Source organism: Gigantopelta aegis, chromosome 12 (genome assembly GCF_016097555.1).
Source record: "Gigantopelta aegis isolate Gae_Host chromosome 12, Gae_host_genome, whole genome shotgun sequence".
Classification (NCBI taxonomy): domain Eukaryota; kingdom Metazoa; phylum Mollusca; class Gastropoda; order Neomphalida; family Peltospiridae; genus Gigantopelta; species Gigantopelta aegis.
In genome coordinates this window covers 29,415,284-29,436,844 of record NC_054710.1, presented here as the reverse complement: position 1 = coordinate 29,436,844, position 21,561 = coordinate 29,415,284, and the positions used below count along the sequence as shown (strand labels likewise).

General features: G+C 39.9%; 1 protein-coding gene across 10 annotated transcripts in view; it reads right to left on the bottom strand.

The window, feature by feature from the left end:
• LOC121386174 (rho guanine nucleotide exchange factor 11-like) overlaps positions 1 to 21,561 on the bottom strand; it is a 178,999-nt gene that overhangs the window by 146,034 nt on the left and 11,404 nt on the right. For 6 of the 10 annotated variants that reach the window (XM_041516971.1, XM_041516980.1, XM_041516972.1 and 3 more), the window contains exons 1-2: positions 17,841 to 18,667; positions 2,087 to 2,151 (exon numbers count right to left, since the gene is read on the bottom strand). In XM_041516971.1, coding sequence (XP_041372905.1) covers positions 2,087 to 2,151; positions 17,841 to 17,950 — 175 coding nt within the window. In that variant the 5' untranslated portion in view covers positions 17,951 to 18,667. Of the gene's footprint in view, positions 1 to 2,086; positions 2,152 to 17,840; positions 18,669 to 21,561 lie in introns of those variants that run through there. The other 4 variants (XM_041516973.1, XM_041516976.1, XM_041516979.1 and 1 more) reach the window with 3 other exon arrangements.

Sequence of the window (21,561 nt, the reverse complement as noted above, 5' to 3'; positions counted from 1 at the left end):
GGTGTGAGACAAATAGGCCAGCACTTTACCACTGAGCTATGCCCTCATCCCCCCCCCCACCCCCCTTGTGAATAATGTTATCCGTGTAAGAAAGGTGTGAGACAAATAGGCCAGCACTTTACCACTAGGCTATGCCCTCATCTAGCACCCCCCCCCCCCCCCTTGTGAATAATGTTATCCGTGTGTAAGAAAGGTGTGAGACAAATAGGCCAGCATTTTACCACTGGGCTATGCCCTCATCCCCCCCCCCCCCCACCACCTTGTGAATAATGTTATCTGTGTGTAAGAAAGGTGTGAGACAAATAGGCTAGCACTTTACCACTGGGCTATGCCCTCATCTAGCACACCACCCCCCCCCCCCCACCCCCACCCCCCACCTTGTGAATAATGTTATCCGTGTGTAAGAAAGGTGTGAGACAAATAGGCCAGCACTTTACCACTGGGCTATGCCCTCATCTAGCACACCACCCCCCCCCCCCCCCCACCCCCCACCTTGTGAATAATGTTATCCGTGTGTAAGAAAGGTGTGAGACAAATAGGCCAGCACTTTACCACTGGGCTATGCCCTCATCTAGCACCCCCCCCCCCCCCACCTTGTGAATAATGTTATCTGTGTAAGAAAGGTGTGAGACAAATAGGCCAGCACTTTACCACTGGGCTATGCCCTCATCTAGCACACACACCCCCCCCGCACCCCCCCCACCCCCCTTGTGAATAATGTTATCTGTGTGTAAGAAAGGTGTGAGACAAATAGGCCAGCACTTTACCACTGGGCTATGCCCTCATCTAGCACCCCCCCACCCCCCTTGTGAATAATGTTATCTGTGTGTAAGAAAGGTGCAAGACAAATAGGCTAGCCGTTTACCACTGAGCTATGCCCTCATCTAGCACCCCCCACCCCCCTTGTGAATAATGTTATCTGTGTGTAAGAAAGGTGCAAGAAAAATAGGCTAGCCGTTTACCACTGAGCTATGCCCTCATCTAGCACCCCCCCCCCTTGTGAATAATGTTATCCATGTGTAAGAAAGGTGTGAGACAAATAGGCCAGCACTTTACCACTGAGCTATGCCCTCATCCCCCCCCCCACCCCCCTTGTGAATAATGTTATCCGTGTGTAAGAAAGGTGTGAGACAAATAGGCCAGCACTTTACCACTGGGCTATGCCCTCATCTAGCACCCCCCCCCCCCCCCCCCTTGTGAATAATGTTATCCGTGTGTAAGAAAGGTGTGAGACAAATAGGCCAGCACTTTACCACTGGGCTATGCCCTCATCCCCCCCCCCCCCCCACACCACCTTGTGAATAATGTTATCTGTGTGTAAGAAAGGTGTGAGACAAATAGGCCAGCACTTTACCACTGGGCTATGCCCTCATCTAGCACCCCCCCCCCCCACCTTGTGAATAATGTTATCTGTGTAAGAAAGGTGTGAGACAAATAGGCCAGCACTTTACCACTGGGCTATGCCCTCATCTAGCACCCCCCCCCCCCCCCTTGTGAATAATGTTATCTGTGTAAGAAAGGTGTGAGACAAATAGGCCAGCACTTTACCACTGGGCTATGCCCTCATCCAACACACACACACACACCCCCCACCTTGTGAATAATGTTATCCGTGTGTAAGAAAGGTGTGAGACAAATAGGCTAGCACTTTACCACTGGGCTATGCCCTCATCTAGCACCCCCCCCCCCCCCCACCTTGTGAATAATGTTATCTGTGTAAGAAAGGTGTGAGACAAATAGGCCAGCACTTTACCACTGGGCTATGCCCTCATCTAGCACCCCCCCCCCCCCACCCTGTGAATAATGTTATCCGTGTGTAAGAAAGGTGTGAGACAAATAGGCCAGCACTTTACCACTGGGCTATGCCCTCATCTAGCACCCCCCCCCCCCCCCCCCCCCTCTAGCACCCACCCCCCCCGCACCCCCCCCCCACACCCCTTGTGAATAATGTTATCTGTGTGTAAGAAAGGTGTGAGACAAATAGGCCAGCACTTTACCACTGGGCTATGCCCTCATCTAGCACCCCCCCCCCACCCCCTTTGTGAATAATGTTATCTGTGCTGTAAGAAAGGTGCGAGATACCAACCTTCAGGAGGTTCATCCCCTTTCTTGGATGACACAGCATCCTCCTTGGCACTTAGACTGGAGAGTCTGCAAAGAGAAGACAACTCATTAGCACATTCAGTACTGCAAATGGCATTCACGTGAACATCAAAAATAAACGTTTACGACATTGCTACCATAATTATGTGACTATTATGTTCATTATGCAGTGTTTCTGTCAGAAAGAAATTTTTGGGTATGGTGCTATATAATTGATTGCAACCACAGTCAAAAGGGGGCATGGAGGGGCCTCCCCCAGAAAGAAACTGGGTTAAGTTTAGGGTCAGAGTTAAGAAAATCATACAGTAATGACAAAAGTAATTAATTTTGTCAAAAGGTTAACTTTAAAAAAAAATAAAAATCTGGCGCCATACCAGTTTTACCCTCTGTTAGAAACCCTGTATGTGCTTGGTTATTCACTTCAGCCCTCTACGTAAACTCTTCCATTTAGGAGCCAGACGGCGCCTACTTGTATTTTTATATAGATAGTATGAAATGTTTTAGTCGCCAAATGAAAAAAAAAATCGTTGCATACATGCGACCAAATCGGTTGCAATGTAGAGGGTTGCACTTGTACTTGTAGGAAATATTAAAAAACAAACAAACAAACAAATGAATGAACGAATGAATGAATAAACAAACTAAACAATCAATCAACCAACAAACAAATGAATGAACTCACAGCTAGAAACCAGACTTCAATGTCAAAACCACCACAACTGGTGTATCAAAGGCCATGGTATGTACTATCCTGTCTGTTGGATTGTGCATATAAAAGATCCCTTGCTGCTAATCGAAAAGAACAACTCATGAAGTGGCGACAGCGGGTTTCCTCCCTCAATATCTACGTGGTCCTTAACAATATGTCTGATGTCATATAACCATAAATACAATGTGTTGTTAAATAAAACATTTCTTTCTTTCTTTCTTTCGATGTGAAAAAAAATTGAGGAGAGTGATTAATTGCTCCCCTAATTTATATTATGGGGATAGATAGATAACAATTTAACGTGTCCATATACCACTAGGGTTTTGAACACGCCCATCCAGAGTCCGACCTCCGATAAGATCGGTGGCCTGACTCGGGACGAGGGGAGGATATAGTTGAAAATGGGCGGAATTTTGAAAATAGTTATTAGTAAAAAAGTTAATAGAATTTAAAAAAAAAATTAAATAAAAAGTTACAAGCCAAAAATAAAAAGAATTGACTGCTCGGCCGAATATTTATATAATTTGGAGCATTTTAGATGGACAGTCCAAAAATAAATAAGAGAAAGAAGAGAGGATCAGACTATTTAATAATATTAAAAAAAGAATAATTTCGACATATAATTTTGAATGGAGGTCTAAAAGTTTAAAGTCCGATCTATATGGTCCGCGCCGGTGGGTGGGGTGGGGGGGGGGGGGGTGGGGTGAGTTTAAGGTGGGCGGAATTTGGAATACAAATTTAGTAGTTAGGTCAAAGACCTAAAGCCAAAATGAGCTCATTCATACAACTCATGTCTGGACAAAAATTTAAGTCCAAAGAACAAAATTAGAGTGCTCGACCGAAAGGGTTTTAAGGCGATTTGAGCAATTTAGACGGGCTGCCAAAATAAAGTGCGTCAGACTGTTTATAAAATATGGGGAGCCATTTATGATATTACAATATTGATAACATATAAATTCACTTGCAGAAGGTAGCTAAACATTACTCTCATTGAACTACTCTCAAGGGACTATATGTGGAAAGAGAGTTAATAGCTGCCTATAAATGTTGAGTTATCAGTTACTAGAAAAAAATTGAGAAAAAAAGTTTTATTTAACGACACACTCAACACATTTTATTGACGGTTATATTGCGTCAGACATATGGTTAAGGACCACACAGATTTTGAGAGGAAACCCGCTGTCGCCACTATACGGGCTACTCTTCCGATTAGCAGCACGGGATCTTTTAAATATTTGCGCTTCCCACAGGCAGGATAGCACAAACCATGGCCTTTGTTGAACCAGTTATGGATCACTGGTCGGTGCAAGTGGTTTACATCTACCCATTGAGCCTTGTGGAGCACTCACTCAGGGTTTGGAGTCGATATCTGGATTAAAAATCCCATGCCTTGACTGGGATCCAAACCCAGTACCTACCAGCCTGTAGACCGATGGCCTACCATGACACCACTGAGGCCGGTGCAAACAGTTACTGAATGTCAAACAAAAGGTAAGTATGAAACATTGAAGCAAATATCTGCACAAGCATCATGTTATTAAATTGTATGACAGTCGGGCATTAAAGATGAGGTCAGTGTTATTACCTTTTGTGTTTTGGAAAAATACAAGAAATTTATGTTTCACGTAGCAGTGCTTATGGTTTGAAAATGTATCGTGAGCAAGAAATTGCTCTCCTGAAATTACGTAGGTGAGCAAATGCTCCCAGTGTAACAATTCACAGTAATTTTGAGTAAATATATTAATGATATCAGCGTGTGACGAGGCGAGCAGTTTTTCACCCACGTGGAAATAGTTTAGCACAAGCACAGGTGAGCAGGAGCAATCGTACGCTTCAAACCGTAAGGACTGGTGTACTGTATGTTAAAAGATTTAAATATGGCAACATAACAGAGAGCTGAGATAATTGCAGCCTCACTCACTCAGTGGTACACAGATAACTAACAAGGCCTTGAATAGTGTAACACTTCCTAGAATTCTGATAACACTTAATTTAGAATGTTACTGCTATTAGCCACCAACCACCGCATGATCATGAATATCTGCTGGCAGATCTCGAGTCTTTAGATAGTTTGTTTGTTTTGTATAACACCACCACCAGAGAACACCGATTAATCATCGGCTGTTGGATGTCATACTTGTTAATTCTGACACGTAGTCATCAGAGGAAACAGCTACATTTTTCCTAATGCAGAAAGGGATCTTTTATATGCACCATCCCACAGACAGGATGACACATACCATGGCCTTTGATGTACCACTCGAGGTGCACTGGCTGGAATGAGAAATAGTCAAATGGGCCCACCAACGGAGATCGATCCCAAACTGACCCTGCATCAAGCAAGTGGTTTACCACGTCATTAGATAACCATCTTTCTAGTTGGTAACTGGTAATATAAAACCATCCAGCGATAACTGAAACTTCACTGTGCTATAAGCCATAAGGTGATTATATATAAAGCCAATGCTACACAATATGAGTGCCTCGTACGAGAATACCTGCTTGCATAGCAACCAATGAATTGCAATGTTGTCATGTGACAATTAGCTATTCTCGTAGGGCATTCACATCATGTGGAGTCGTCTTTAAAAGCATTAGTCTTATTATTAAGTTATCAAATAAATATGTTTAGTTAAAGTTTGTATTGTTTAACGACACCACTAGAGCACATTGATTAATTAATTATCGGCTATTGGATGTCAAACATTTGAAAGAAAGAAATTTTTGGGTATGGCGCTATAGATTTAAATGTAACAACAGTAAACAGGGGGTATGAGGGGCCTTCTGTTATTTCTGGATGGATGGACTATGGATGAATGGATGAGATGAATGGAAAGCCAACCGAATGGATGGAAGGCAGAATGAACAGATGGATGGATGGATGGATGGATGGATGGATGAATGGATGGACAGATAGATGGACGGATGAACAAATTGATGGATGGATGGACAGGTTTGTTGATATATCCATTTGTCCATCCATTCATCCATTCGGTCATCCATCCATTTAAACAGACATGGTTTAAACAGAATTTTTATCTAGTGTAGTGGGTATATGAAGGTTTTGGGTATATGAAGGTGGTAGGTATGTGAAGGTCGAGGGTATATGAAGGTTGTGGGTATATGAAGGTGGTAGGTATATGAAGGTTGTGGGTATATCAAGGTGGTAGGTATATGAAGGTGGTAGGTACATGAAGGTTGTGGGTATATGAAGGAGGTTGTGGGTATATGAAGAAGGTTGTGGGTATATGAAGGTGGTAGGTATATGAAGGTGGTGGGTATATGAAGGTTGTGGGTATATGAAGGTGGTAGGTATATGAAGGTGGTAGGTATATGAAGGTGGTAGGTATAAGAAGGTTGTGGGTATATGAAGGTGGTAGGTATATGAAGGTTGTGGGTATATGAAGGTGGTAGGTATATGAAGGTTGTGGGTATATGAAGGTTGTGGATACATGAAGGTGGTAGGTATATGAAGGTGGTAGATATATGAAGGTTGTGGGTATATGAAGGTTGTGGGAATATGAAGGTGGTAGGTATATGAAGGTTGTGGATATATGAAGGTGGTAGGTATATAAAGGTTGTGGGTATATGAAGGTGGTAGGTATATGAAGGTGGTGTGTATATGAAGGTTGTGGGTATATGAAGGTGGTAGGTATATGAAGGTTGTGGGTCTATAAAGGTGGTAGGTATATTTGGTAGGTATATGAAGGTTGTGGGTATATGAAGGTGGTAGGTATATGAAGGTGGTAGGTACATGAAGGTGGTGGGTATATGAAGGAGGTTGTGAGTATATGAAGAAGGTTGTGGGTATATGAAGGTGGTAGGTATATGAAGGTGGTAGGTATATGAAGGAAGGTGGTAGGTATATGAAGGTGGTGGGTAAATGAAGGTGGTGGGTATATGAAGGTGGTAGGTATATGAAGGTCGAGGGTATAAGAAGGTCGAGGGTATATGAAGGTGGTGGGTATGTGAAGGTCGAGGGTATAAGAAGGTGGTGGGTATATGAAGGTGGTGGGTATATGAAGGTTGTGGGTATATGAAGGTGGTAGGTATAGGAAGGTGGTGGGTATATGAAGGTGTAAGTATATGAAGGTGGTGGGTATATGAAGGTGGTAGGTATATGAAGGTTGTGGGTATATGGAGGTGGTAGGTATATGAAGGTTGTGGGTATATGAAGGTTGTGGGTATATGAAGGTGGTAGGTATATGAAGGTTGTGGGTATATGAAGGTGGTAGGTATATGAAGGTGGTAGGTATATGAAGGTGGTGGGTATATGAAGGTCGAGGGTATAAGAAGGTGGTAGGTATATGAAGGTGGTGGGTATATGAAGGTTGTGGATATATGAAGGTGGTAGGTATATGAAGGTGGTAGGTATATGAAGGTTGTGGGTATATGAAGGTGGTGGGTATATGAAGGTGGTGGGTATATGAAAGTGGTAGGTATATGAAGGTTGTGGGTATATGAAGGTGGTGGGTATATGAAGGTGGTGGGTACATGAAGGTTGTGGGTATATGAAGGTCGAGGGTATAAGGTGGTTGGTATATGAAGGTGGTTGGTATATGAAGGTTGTGGATATATGAAGGTGGTAGGTATATGAAGGTGGTAGGTATATGAAGGCAGTAGGTATATGAAGGCAGTAGGTATATGAAGGTGGTGGGTATATGAAGGTTGTGGTTATATGAAGGTGGTAGGTATATGAAGGTTGTGGGTATATGAAGGTTGTGGGTATATGAAGGTGGTAGGTATATGAAGGTGGTAGGTATATGAAGGTTGTGGGTATATGAAGACGATAAAAAAGGCCTCCCATCAGATCTCACCCATGTGGCATACTCTGAAACAGCCCTAAACCTTTTCAATGTCCTTCATTTTATTCATCTACAGGACAATTACTTTCTTTCCGTCTTTATTTAGTTCATCTTAGTGTTACTTTATCGAAATATTTCATTATTTTGTTCTATTTTTTGCAACAAACAACGGTTCCACTTCAGCAGGTTCGAATGAAAGGAGCGTTTAGTGACTGTAACAGTTTCTACAGAAACAGGTGTTTTGCTTAACTTAATGTATATCCTTGGTGTATGTATATACATGAACTGCTAACAATGGATGTCATTGTCAGTAGAAAACAGTTGCCAGGGAACCACATGGTAGGCTTTTCACCTGAGATGCAAGAGAACCCCTGCCCAATTACTAGATTATTTCCCAATCTAAACACTGTTCCAAAGCTAAACTTTGTTTTATTTAACATCACTAACGTCCAAACAACATAGTTAACAACTACGATAAATTACTCTCCTACCTTTAAAGTTAAAGTTTGTTTTGTTTAATGATACCAGTAGAGCACATTTGATTAATTAATTACTGGCTATTGAATGTCAAGCATTTGGTAATTTTTGATACAGTCTTAAAAGAAACCTGCTATATTTTTCCACTAACAGCAAGGGATCTTTTATAAATACACTATCCCACAGGACAGGACAGCACATACCATGGCTGAGACAGAGGAAAACCCAATCAGAAAATGGGTCAACTGAGCTAGATCCCACCCCATCTCCTACCTTTAATTACCATTAGATCTCCCCCCCCCCCCCCCCCACCCTTTTTTTTTTTGTCTATAAATTGTGAAAACAAGCTTACAATGACACAGAAAATGTTTTATTTAACGATGCACTCAACACATTTTGCTTTACGGTTATATGGGGGTCAGACATATGGTTACGGACCACACATATATTGAGAGAGGAAACCCACAGTGGCCACTTCAAGGGCTACTCTTTTCGATTAGTAGCAAGGGATCTTTTATATGCACCATCCCACAGACAGGATAGTACATACCATGGCCTTTGTTACACCAGTTGTGGAGCACTAGCTGGAACAAGAAATATGTCCAATGAGTCCACCGACGTGGATTGATCCTAGACCGACCGCGCATCAAGCGAACGCTTAACCACTGGGCTACATCCCGCCCTTACAATGACACAGATTCCACATACCAAAATGTAACCATCCCATCTACCTATATTGACTACACTGAGATCTCCCACGACAAAAAGCATGCAAAACTTACACTGGCTACCATATTTTGGGGTGGGTTTTTTATGGAATATACTTCAAGTGGGTTGGAAAGATGTGACATAATGACATGCACTACTGTGAATCCTTTATCTTTGTGGACTTAAATTTACATGGTTTTGTTGAAAAACATTTTGTCATGTACTTAAATCCTTTGATCGAACATGTAGTATCATACATTTCCTCTATTGCACGTAGAATGATGGAAGTACATGCTGAATAGGTTTCAGGCCAGCTCATTTAGCCCGATCATCTTTACCAGTTTTGCTCCATCATGGAGTGGGGGGGGGGGGGGGGGGGGGGGGGGGCAGTTAATCCCTTTGACCCACCCACCCCCATCCCTTATGCTATAGAAGTTGGCAGTCAATGGTGTGTTGGCCATTCCTTCCACACCACCCCACCCCAATCCTGGGAAATATATGGTGGATATTCAGGGCTAGTTCTGGGTCAACAGAACATTTCACCAAAGTATCTATTAAACTTCCAAATGTTATACATACTAAGTTATTTTGTAACAAAATGTTGATTAATACATGAAATTCTTTCACCAAATTAAAATAAAATTTGCCAATTGTTTTTGAAATTCACAAATGGTGAATTTGGCAAGTGCCAGAGCTTGCCTTGATATTCTACGTCCTCACCTCAAACAAATACAACAATATTCCAGGGATGTATCAACATGATTTTTTCGCCAGGAAAATCAGTGCAATTTAATCATATTTGGGATGTTCTTAGGCCAATGAATGATGCAAGTAATGCACCATTGTTAAATTAATTTATCAGAAGGGACATAATTACAGAAATATTTACACATCAATTTCGGAATTTTCAGTGTCACTTGCTTTTGGCAAGGGGCTTATGTTCGGACCCACAGAACTCCTGGATACCGAACCATTTCTACAGCTACAAGGATCATTCCAATGTAATTAAAATTAGCTCCACTATTACATGTGGATCTAACACCAGCCAGATGGAGCTCATGTCCACCAATCAAAACCTTACTTGCAGAATTCTGCCAGTGATTTAAAAATAATTTGAAAACATTCCGAATTATCCTGAGGCTATACGACATGTTTCGTGTGAATTACGAATGCCTTAAAACATGTTTTATTTTATAAAATAAATAATTTTTAATGTAAAATTGAAGACTGATAACCCACCCCGTACGTATTGGTATGGTTTGCTTTACTGCGGCCACTAAAATAGACTCGCCCAATATTTTTAGAATTTGTATGCTCCCAAATAAAGTTATAAAAGGCGAAGTGTGATTGGTCAATATTTAAATTATTATTTACAGACGAAATGTTACCTGGACATTGGGGACTACGTAGTGTTGTTAGTTTTAAATCACTGGCAGGATTCTGCAAGTAAGGTTTTGATTGGTGCACATGAGCTCCAACTGGCTGGTGTTAGATCCACATGTAATAGTGGAGCTAATTTTAATTAGATTGGGATCATTCCAGACAAGTGAAAGCTGGTAGTCACCCTACCCACAACCCCACCCTAATCCTGGGAAATACGTGGTGGAAGTTCTACATCCCCCACGTCATACAAATACCAAATGATGACACATTATACACAGTACATCAGCAGTTGTATGTAAAACTAACAGCAGACAATGCAACAATTATGATTATTATACCAGCTGCATGTTCTGCATGCAGCACATTTAGGTCAAGAGGCAACCGCGAGTTTGGTACAAGATCTACCGGTTGATGGGTTGATGGATAAGTGGCATAGGAAGGTGCCAAAAAATGGGGGGGCACACTTTTATATTTACACACTTTTACACTATTATAAAGCAAATATGAAGAAAAATATCTGAAAAGTGGGGGGCATATGCCCCCCCCTTGATCCCTCCCTCACTTCCTACATCAGTGTGGATATATATATATATGTATGTATGTATGTATGTATGTATGTATGTATGTATGTATATATATATATATATATATATATATATATATATATATATATATATATATATATATATATATATATATATATATATATGAGAAGAGTTTCATTGCAAAACGCGATAAACGCCATATTAAAAAAATTGTGTGACACCACTCACTGTTCACACGTAGACAAACACAAGTTCAAGTTCAGTTTTCAGCAAAACGCAATACTATTGCCTGAGAATATATCTCAGATTGCAGAGAAACTGGTGTAGTGTTTTTGGTGGTTTGGAATAAAAAAGATTTTACGACTGGGTGTGCATAGTGGCGTTTATCGCGTTTTGCAATGAAACTCTTCGTACATATATATATATATATACGCACGCTGTGTAATGTAACCGTGTGCATGACTCGTGTAACACTAGGAGACACTTGAAACGAGCTTACACAACTAGGGCTCACTGAAGTAATCCACAGTAAACACTCGACTTGCATTCATTTCCATATTAACAGAAACAGGGGGGGGGGGGGGGGGGAAACAACCCAGACCTTGCTTTATCTCAAGTAAGAGATACATGTACAGGCCTCCAATTTGTCAAATAAGACGGCAATGCAATTTGGCCTATAAAAAACGATAAGATTTGTTGTTTTTTAGAGCATTATACTGCCTGAAGGCAAGGCAATAAAGCAAACTTTAGCAAGTGTTTTACAAGAACACAACAGCACCCATTCAAAATAATTAAAGTTTGAACAGTTTCACGGTTTTTTTTGGTAATAAAACAACTTTCAGGAGTCAAGTTTGAGCATGATGACCAATTACTGACATGCAAAATATGGCATGGCAAGTTTGACAAAAAAATCTGCTTAATTTTCAGGGCATTGGAGCATATAACTAGGGCCACTGTTAATTTTGAGCCCTGTGTGTAGCTCAGTAGTAGAGCAATTTCTTGGGATGCAGGTTCAATAGCCCTAAGTTGATTTTTTTCTTCCTTCCCCCAGCCCCTCCCCATTAGAACCTGTGACTGAAACATGAAAAGCTGTGGTATATATTGTCCTGTCTATGGGAAAATACACATAAAAGGAAGGAAGGAACTATTTTATTTAACGATGCACTCCAACACATTTTATTTACGGTTATATGGTGTCGGACATATGGTTAAAGACCACACATATATTGAGAGAGGAAACCCGCTGTCGCCACTTCATGAGCTATTCTTTTTCGATTGGCAGCAAGGGATCTTTTATATGCACCATCCCACAGACAGGATAGCACATACCACAGCCTTTGATATGCCAGTCGTGGTACACTGGCTGGAACAAGAAATGGCCCAATTGGCCCACTGACAAATACACATAAATTAAGAAAATGTCTGTGGTATGGTACATAACAAAGATCCCTTGCTACCGGTGAAAAACATGTACCAGGTTTCCTCTCGAAGACTATACTTTATGTTAAAATTACCAAATGTTTGACAGCCAAATTAATAGCCAGTGATTAATAAATTAATGTGCTAGTGGTGTTGTTAAACAATTATACATGTACATTGTATTCATGTATAGAGTATTACATTAACCACGTAATAGAATTTATTCCACTTTGGGTTATCCACTGTGCATATAAACTTTGCTCAGTATATATATCAAACATGCAATTTACATGGTAATCTCCCAGTGTTTTTTTCTTCTGAAACCTTATTCTTAATGAGTTTCACAAAAAATGTGTGTCAATTTTATGCAGGTATTTCCAGCCAAACATGCACACATGTACCAGGATGTATGTCTATAGCTAATCAAGTACGGCATAAACTGGGCCACAAGGAATGCTTGGTTACATTCCGCCTTTTCCCCCCAGGAATGAATTGTTGACATCCTATGACATCATCCAGTAATTACTCCGCCCAGCATGGCAATAAATCATAAAATGAACATGTATATTTGAATGCACTACCTCAGTATCTGGAATAAAATCTGTAAACAGTATATTACAAATACAAGGTCAGGTACCAATTTGTTATCATTTTTCTTTTTTTTTAATTTGGGGGTGGGCAAGACTATGACCAGTGGTAAAGGGTTAGCCTGATGCGTGGTCGGTCTAGGATCGATCCCCATCGGTGATTCCACCTAAGTAACATTAATCTTTTGCTGAATACATGTTCACGTACCTTCAGCCACAATTAGTTAAAGCTTTTTTTGTTTACGACACCACTAGAGCGCATTGATTTATTAAATCATCAGCAATTGGATGTCAAACATTTGCTAATTCTGACAGTCTTTGAGATGAAACCCACTACATTTTTTCCGTTAGTGATAACTTTAAGGAATTTTTTATTTGCACTCTCCCAGACATGACAGCATATACCACGGCTTTCGATATACCAGTCATGGTGCACTGGTTGGAATGAGAAACAGCCCAATGGGCCAACTGATAGGGATCGATCCCAGACAGACATCAGGCGAGCGCTTTACCAATGGGCCACATCCTGACTCGTGAAATCTTTTAGAGACAGTAAACGGTGAAGTATACACAGACTTCATTTAATGGACAAACATATCTGGCTATACAGGTGTGTATAAAAGCTTTGTACGCGTATCTACAGAATCGGATTCAGTTTATTTATAAACTCACACATCAATAATATACCGTACACCAAAAGAAACGAGAACATAATTTTTTAGATCTATGTAACATTAAAGATGTATCATGTCATTAGTAAATTCAGCTTTTAAGAAGGGATTAACACACATTGACAGAAGATAAAACAGGTATGGCACCATACCCAAATTTTTGAAGATTTGGTATGTTTTTTAAGTTAACCTTTTGACAAAATGAATTACTCTTTATCATTACCGTATGATTTTTTTAACCCTAACCCTAACCGTAACCCATTTTCTTTCTGGGGGAGGCACCTCCCATACCCCTTGTTGACTGTGGTTGCATTCAATTCCATAACGCCATACCCAAAAAAAAAAATTTGGCAGAAACGCTGACTGAGCTTCAATATAATTACAGATCGATGTACCATTTACCATTTCACAGAATTTAGCATTTGGGACGTAGCTCAGTGATACAGCACATGCTTGATGAGCGGTCGGTCTGTGAGCAATCTCCGTCGGCTGGCCCATTGGACTATTTCCCGTTCCAGCCAGTGCACCACGACTGGTATATCAAAGGTCGTGGTATGTGTTATCCTGTCTGTGGGATCCCTTGCTGCTAATAAAAAATAGTAGCCCATGAAGTGGAGACAGCGGGTTTCCTTTCTCAATATCTGTGTGGTCCTTAACCATATGTCCGACGCCATATAACCATAAATAAAATGTGTTGAGTGGGTCATTAAATAAAATATTTCTTTCTTTCTTGTTTTTTGTAATCAGGTAAGCCTACCGTAGTTTAATCTTTTGTGTAATTACAAACTAAATATAACCCTGATTTGTATTTCTTGTGGAGTTCAGTATACGGGTAGTCTGTTAGTACATCTCACTTAAGACTGATGAAATTGTGAACAGAACAAAACCCCACAAATACAGCTGCTGTTTCACATGGAAATGCCGGCAAAACACTGTATGGCAATTCCACACTTATTTTTAAATTATGAAGAAAAATAAATAACAATAAAATTACCCAGTAGTCTTCATGTACTTGACCAAGTAAATAATAAAGTTTGTGAAAGCAGGTGGTGTCTTTTTTCCTTTTTTTTTTTTTTTTTGGGGGGGGGTGGGTGGGGGGTGTTGCCTTTTTTTGGGGGAGGGAGGGGAGATTTATTGGGGGAGGGTTGGGGGGGTTCTTTGGTTGTTTTGGGGTTGGTGGTTTTTTTAGGGTTTTTTGTCAATCCAGACTTTTCACACTTTTGACAGGACTCAATGAACAAATATCCAATGTTACAAAATAACAATTTTTCACTCTATATAAAACGTCTTCAATTAAATGGTAAGTTTATCTTGAAATGATTACAATAGCTGATAGATTTTACAAAGCATCTTAATGTACATTCATCTGTAACAATATTTCAAATACATGTATGTTTATATGTACTAGACCTGCAACTATTCAATCACACTGATTTATTAATCATCAGCCATTATCCCACAGACAGGATAACACATACCACGGCCTTTGATATACCAGTCGTGGTGTACTGGATGGGATGAGAAATAGCTCAGTGTGTTCACCGACAGGACACTGTGGACCAGGCTCAGTATTCATAAATGTACTTAAGTTAATGTATGATACTTAACTAAGTATTTAAAGTGCATAGATAAGTATCATACTTTTACTTAAGTATGTTTATGAATACGCACCCAGGGCCCTTGATTACAAAACTTTAAAGTCTACAGACTCAAATCTCTTAATGACACACACGTACATTTATGTATTTCTGTATCCATGGCATTGCCTCGAGATCAGATTCCATTAATCTTTTTGTTTGTGAATGACTAATAAAAGTATGCTGCTTGTGATATCATTATTATCAGATTAACTAATTAGCGTGTCAAAACTGGGGGTAGACGAATGTTATTTTGGGAGTCAAACTTTTAAACTTAATTATTTTTAATTTTAGAAAACCATCCAGCAAAAAAAAATATTTTTTTAAAATACATAAATAAAAAATATACTTTAAGAACACATAGGAACAGGAGCATTAGACATTAAAGGGACATTCCTGAGTTTGCTGCAATTTTAAAGATGTTATCAACAGAGACTTTTTAACGACTGTAGTGGCTGTATATTAAACATGTTTCTGCTCGTTCTAATATTTGTACTAGGTTAAATTTCATTATATTTCCTAAAATAAAAAATTTCATATGTACAAAATTATTTAAGACAAAATCCAGATTGGGCTTCTTACAAATATTAAGACAACCAGAAACACATTGAATATCCAGATACTGATATTCTAAACAAGAAAAAACATTTAATGTATAAATTTAATCGTACAAATATTTTATTAGTCGGAAACATCTTACAAATGCAGCAAACTCAGGAATGTCCCTTTAACGGTGCATGGAATGACGTCATGTGGCTGCACATGTTGTTGTCAAGCTCAGCGCATGATGAATCTACACACGTAAGTAAGTAAGATGGTACAGAAGAGGTTTCCGTGAGTTACCGGTGATAACCCGGAGACTGGTTCAAGTAAGTACATGCACAGCATAATCACACTTCTGTGAAACCAATACAGATAACTTACAACTGTGTCAAACACACTCATACACACCTCGTGTGCAATACTCACAAAAGGGGTGGGGCAGTTGACAGTAAATAATTTTAAATTCTACTTTTATGAGTGTAAAGGATGGAAATATTTTATTTAACGACGCACTCAACACATTTTATTTACGGTTATATGGCGTCGGATTTATGAGTGTAAAATGCATATAATACCATTGTATAGTAACCATAATAAATTATTTTACAACAAGATTTTTTTGTTAATTGAAAAGGATATTGTTGTCTCACACACACACCCTAAAAATTAATGACGTCTAGTCAGTATTTCTGCTCCCCTCAACACCATGTTAAATTCTGTTTTCTAACAAAACCACTTGAGCATGTTTAGTGTTAATATCATTAAAAGTTCATCAGTTATTGGATGTCAAACATTTGACAATTATTACAGTCTTCAGAGGAAACATGCCACATTTTTTCTATTAGAAGAAAGGAAGGAAATGTTTTATTTAACGACGCACTCAACACATTTTATTTACGATTATATGGCGTCAGTCTTATGGTTAAGGACAACACAGATATTGAGAGATCAAACCCGCTGTTGTCACTGCAAGGGCTACTCTTTTCGATTAGCAGCAAGGGATCTTTTATATGCACCATCCCAAAGACAGGATAGTACATACCATGGCCTTTGTTACACCAGTTGTGGAGCACTGGCTGGAACGAGAAATAGCCCAATGGGTCCACCGATGGGGGTTTTCTATTAGAAGCAAAGGATCTTTTACATGCTACAGGGTTTCTAGATTATGGTAGCCCCACTGCCATGGCTAGTGATATTCAATGTTGGGCTAGTAAATAATTATAATTGCCATGCCCAACGGCTAGTAAAACAAAAAATTGTCAAAAGTTGCAGTTAAGTTTATTTTGTAATTATGTGTATTCTGGCCCCAACCCAACCCCCAAATGTTGGGTGTTTTTAAGCTCTACCTCCCTCTTGAAGTGACATAACTGATTATTACCACTATTTAGTAAAATTGTATTGACTTAAGTATTTAAAGTAGGGCTAGTGAATTTTTAATTGTGGTTAGTAAATGTTTTCAAATCACTGATCCCATGGCTGATTTTATCAAAATTCTAGAAGCCATGCATGCAATTCCCACAGGCAGGATACCACATGCCACACCCTTTGATTTAAAAGTCAGGCATGGGGCACTGATAAGGTTAGGGAAGAAATCCTCAATGGGTCCCAACAAGGTTGGTTCTACAGACGCATGTTTAATATACAGGGGAGGGTGTAGACTGTGGCGAAATTAGTTTCTAAGGGGTCAAGCTGATGGGGGAATGACAGGTGTGTAGCACGGATAGCCACAAGAGACAAGTACCTGTCATGGTTGGAGAGACAAGGACTGGGATGTGGAGGTGGACAGCGAAAGGAACTGAAAGATTGGAGGAGTTGCCCGATCGGGAAGAAATGAGATGGAATTCAAAGGAGTAAACGGAAAGGGGGTAGTGGGATTAAAAAAAAAAGTCATCATCCCATGGAAAATACATTAAAAAAAATTTTTAATCTGTTCGAGTGGGAGGGGGTTTCGACCCCCAATCCCACCCTCCCTGCACATGCACCTGTTCTATGATATAAGCATCTCAAATGAGTACTCTTCCAACAAGCTACATCCTGTCCCTCGGCTATCTATGAACAGCATTTAATATCTTTTCTTCTTTGCTCGGTTATTGAACAACACACATATCTATAAACATGTAATAAATGTCTTCTAGACCAGACAAACATCAGTTACCGTGACAGGTGTCACAGACAACAATCAAGTAAAATACTTGTATCGAAGACTGAAACACATGCACAAGTGATACACACGCCACGTAAATATCTCCTCACCTGGGGCGAAATAGGTGACTGTGTCGATGCTTCTTGTGATCGGAATGAAGAAACAGATTCTCATAAGATCCAAATAAATCCAACGATCGCCACTTCTTACCAAGCGGCATGTTCCCATTCCGCACAACAAACAATATATATATATATATTATCCAGGCTAATTAATCCAAGATACAGGTTCAATAATCAATAACACAATTAACAGGTATTGAAATCAGCGAACAGGTGAAATGATCAATAGCATTATTAACAGGTAGTGAAATCTAATACCCAGGTGTGGTGATCAATCAGTATCAACAGATATCGAAATACATGACAGGCGTGTTGATCAACGAGAAACAATATTAACAGGCACTGAAATCCAAATTACAGGTGCGATGATCGAAATCCAATTAACAGATATGCTGATCGACCAATGACGACGGTATTAAGCCGCACAGAAATGCATTAATCCCAGCAACCGGATAAACACCACACGACTATAATCACAGAACACATGGAGAACACTTTCTTCATAGAAAACCTTCCCACACAATTAACACACAGATCTAGAGATTCAAAAAGCAACAACTTCAGCTTCAAAAAGAATACAAGATCCCAGCTGTACTGTAACGGTGTAACGGGGTGGTGGTGAAAACAGACTGGTATCACATCCTACATAGGTTAATATGAGAGCCAACGGAAAAAACCAGCTTGTGAGACTGTGTACTGGTATGTACTAGTGCTCTAAAGACTGGTTCTGTAACAGTCTATGTACTGGTTATTTAAGTGTGTGTTTGTCTATGTACTAGTCCTTCATACACTGGTTCTGCAGTAGCGTTCCACCACAGTGACCATTACACCTTCCATGCATCGTGCATGACCTACATGCTCAACCCTTGAGTGGTGAGATCTGGGAAATCAGTGGAGCATGAAGCTGTCTTTTGTGACCCTCCTATTGGTTGACTCATTCAAGAGCATGACTACTGCATAGCCTGTTTCTAGACTAGCATCCAACCAATGAGATAAATAAACACACACACAAGTCGATACTAAGTATATGAAAGAAAGGAATGTCTCCTTAACGATATCTCAGCAATTTTTAAACTATAACTATTTGGTTTCTCGATTAGTATCTAACTAATGAGATAAATAAATACACACACAAGTTGATACTAGTTTTAATAAGTATATATGAAAGAAAGATAGTCATGTTAAAATATCTGCCTGCATCCCACCTACCTCTCCTAGTTTAAACTTTTGGGTTAGGGACATCTTCCCTCAGTCAAAACATCACTAAGTACTATATCTAAAATAGTTTCCTAAATCTGACCCCACAAACTTTTAGCTTGATCATTTTGGCTTTTATCTCATATTGTTGCATACATGATATCTAATCATTTTAAAACACCTGCCTGCATACCCCCCCCCCCCCCCCCAACCTAGTTTAAACTTTAGAGTTAGGGTTAGCTTCCTTCTTTATATCAATACAATGGGAGGTGGGTATCTTTTCATTAGTCACTAGTACAAACACTGCAACTAGAAAGAAAGAAAGAAATGTTTTATTTAACGATGCACTCAACACATTTTATTTATGGTTATATGGTGTCAGACATATGGTTAAGGACCACACAGATAGAGAGAGGAAACCTGCTGTCGCCACTTTATGAGCTACTCATTTCGATTAGCAGCAAGGGTTCTTTTATATGCACCATCCCACAGACAGGTTAGTACATACCACGACCTTTGATATACCAGTCGTGGTGCACTGTCTGGAACGAGAAATAACCCAATGGGCCCACCGACCGGGATCGATCCCAGACCAACCGCGCACCAAGCAAACTCTTTACCACTGGGCTACATCCTGCCCCTGTAACTCCTTAAAAGAAAGGAATGTTTTATTTAACGATGCACTCAACACATTTTATTTACGGTTATATGGCGTCAGACATACGGTTAAGGACCACACAGATTTTAAAAGGAAACCCACTGTCGCCACTACATGGGCTACTCTTCCGATTAGCAGCAAGGGATCTTTTATTTGCACTTCCCACATGCAGGATAGCACAAACCATGGCCTTTGTTGAACCAGTTATGGAGCACTGGTCGGTGCAAGTGGTTTACACCTACCCATTCAGCCTTGCGGAGCACTCACTCAGGGTTTGGAGTCGGTATATGGATTAAAAATCTCATGCCTCGACTGGGATCCGAACCCAGTACCTACTAGCCTGTAGACTGATGGCCTAACCACGACGCCGGTAGAAGAAAACTTCTTAAATGCGAAAACAGTCAGCTTTTGGCTTTAAAAAAATAAATAAATACCATACCTAAAATACAGTGAAACCTGTCCAAACTGGAACCTGAACAAACCAGAATCCTGTCAAGAGCAGCCAAATTTCATGGTCCCGAATTTTCGAAATTCTAAAACACAAATCTATAAACACCAGATTCTGTCTATATCGGATAAATATTAGGTCCCCAGACCCGTCTCAGTGATGTCATGGTGAAGCCATCTGACATAAGGCTGGTAGGTACAGGGTTCGCAGCCAAGTATTGGCTCTAACCCAACTGGCCAGAGCACGTTTTAACAACACAATAGGTAGGTGTAAGACCACTAGACCCTCTTCTCTCTCACTAACCAAATAACAACTAAACCACAGTCCTGAACAGACAGCCTAGATACCTGAGGTGTATGCCTAGGACAGTGTGCTTGAATCTTAATTGGATATAAGCTCGAAAATAAGTTAAAATGAATGAGAAAGATCCCCAGCATGATACAAGTTAGTCAGGTTTCACTGTAGTAGTATATTATTGTAAAATGCAGTTAAAACCAATACATTTGGTGACAATGTATTTCAGTGTTTGAACATGTATGTATCCAAGTAATGTGTTGACATGCTGTCGGGGGGGGAAGAAACATGGCTCGGGTTACCCATAATCAATAAATGAACGATCTACGGATAAAAGTGACTTGTCAAATGGCATATCTAATTGATTCACATATCTGCACACAGCTCCTCCAAATGCACTCTGGGGACTCATACATAATTCATCAGCTATGCAGTTTTCACCTATTTAAAAAACAGATTAATACTATGATATGGGGTTGTGTGTGGGAGGGGGGTTGGGGGGAGGGGCAAATACACATCTTAGTGCATGTTTGTGAAAAGTAAATCTTGCAATCCACAGTTGGTATCTGCAATGGTTATTTTAAATTAAAATAATGCGCGAAAGGGAATATTTTGTTTTGAAAATCTTGATTAGTGATACTTCTAGTTAATTGAAAATTTATTAGCAACTATACTATTTAATGTATTGAAATTGCATAGCAATCTCTGAAATTTGTGTAGCGAATTGCAACGCGATACTGAACAAAATGTTCCCTGTGTGCATACAAATTTTGCAACTTGAGAACAATGAAAGTTTGTTTTGTTTAAAGACACAACTAGAGCACATTGATTTATTAATCATCGGCTATTGTATGTCAAACATTTGGTAATTTGACATAGTCTTAGAGAGGAAACCCGCTACATATCTTTTATATGCACCATCTCACAGACAGGATAGCACATACCACAGTCTTTGGTATACCAGTCGTGGTGCACTGGCTGGAGCAAGAAATAGCCCAATGGGCCGACCAATAATAACTGATTGTAAACCGACCGCGCATCAGGCCGGCGCTTTAGCACTGGGCTATGTCCTACCACCGGGTACGAAATAATGGAAAGGAAAGGAAATGTTT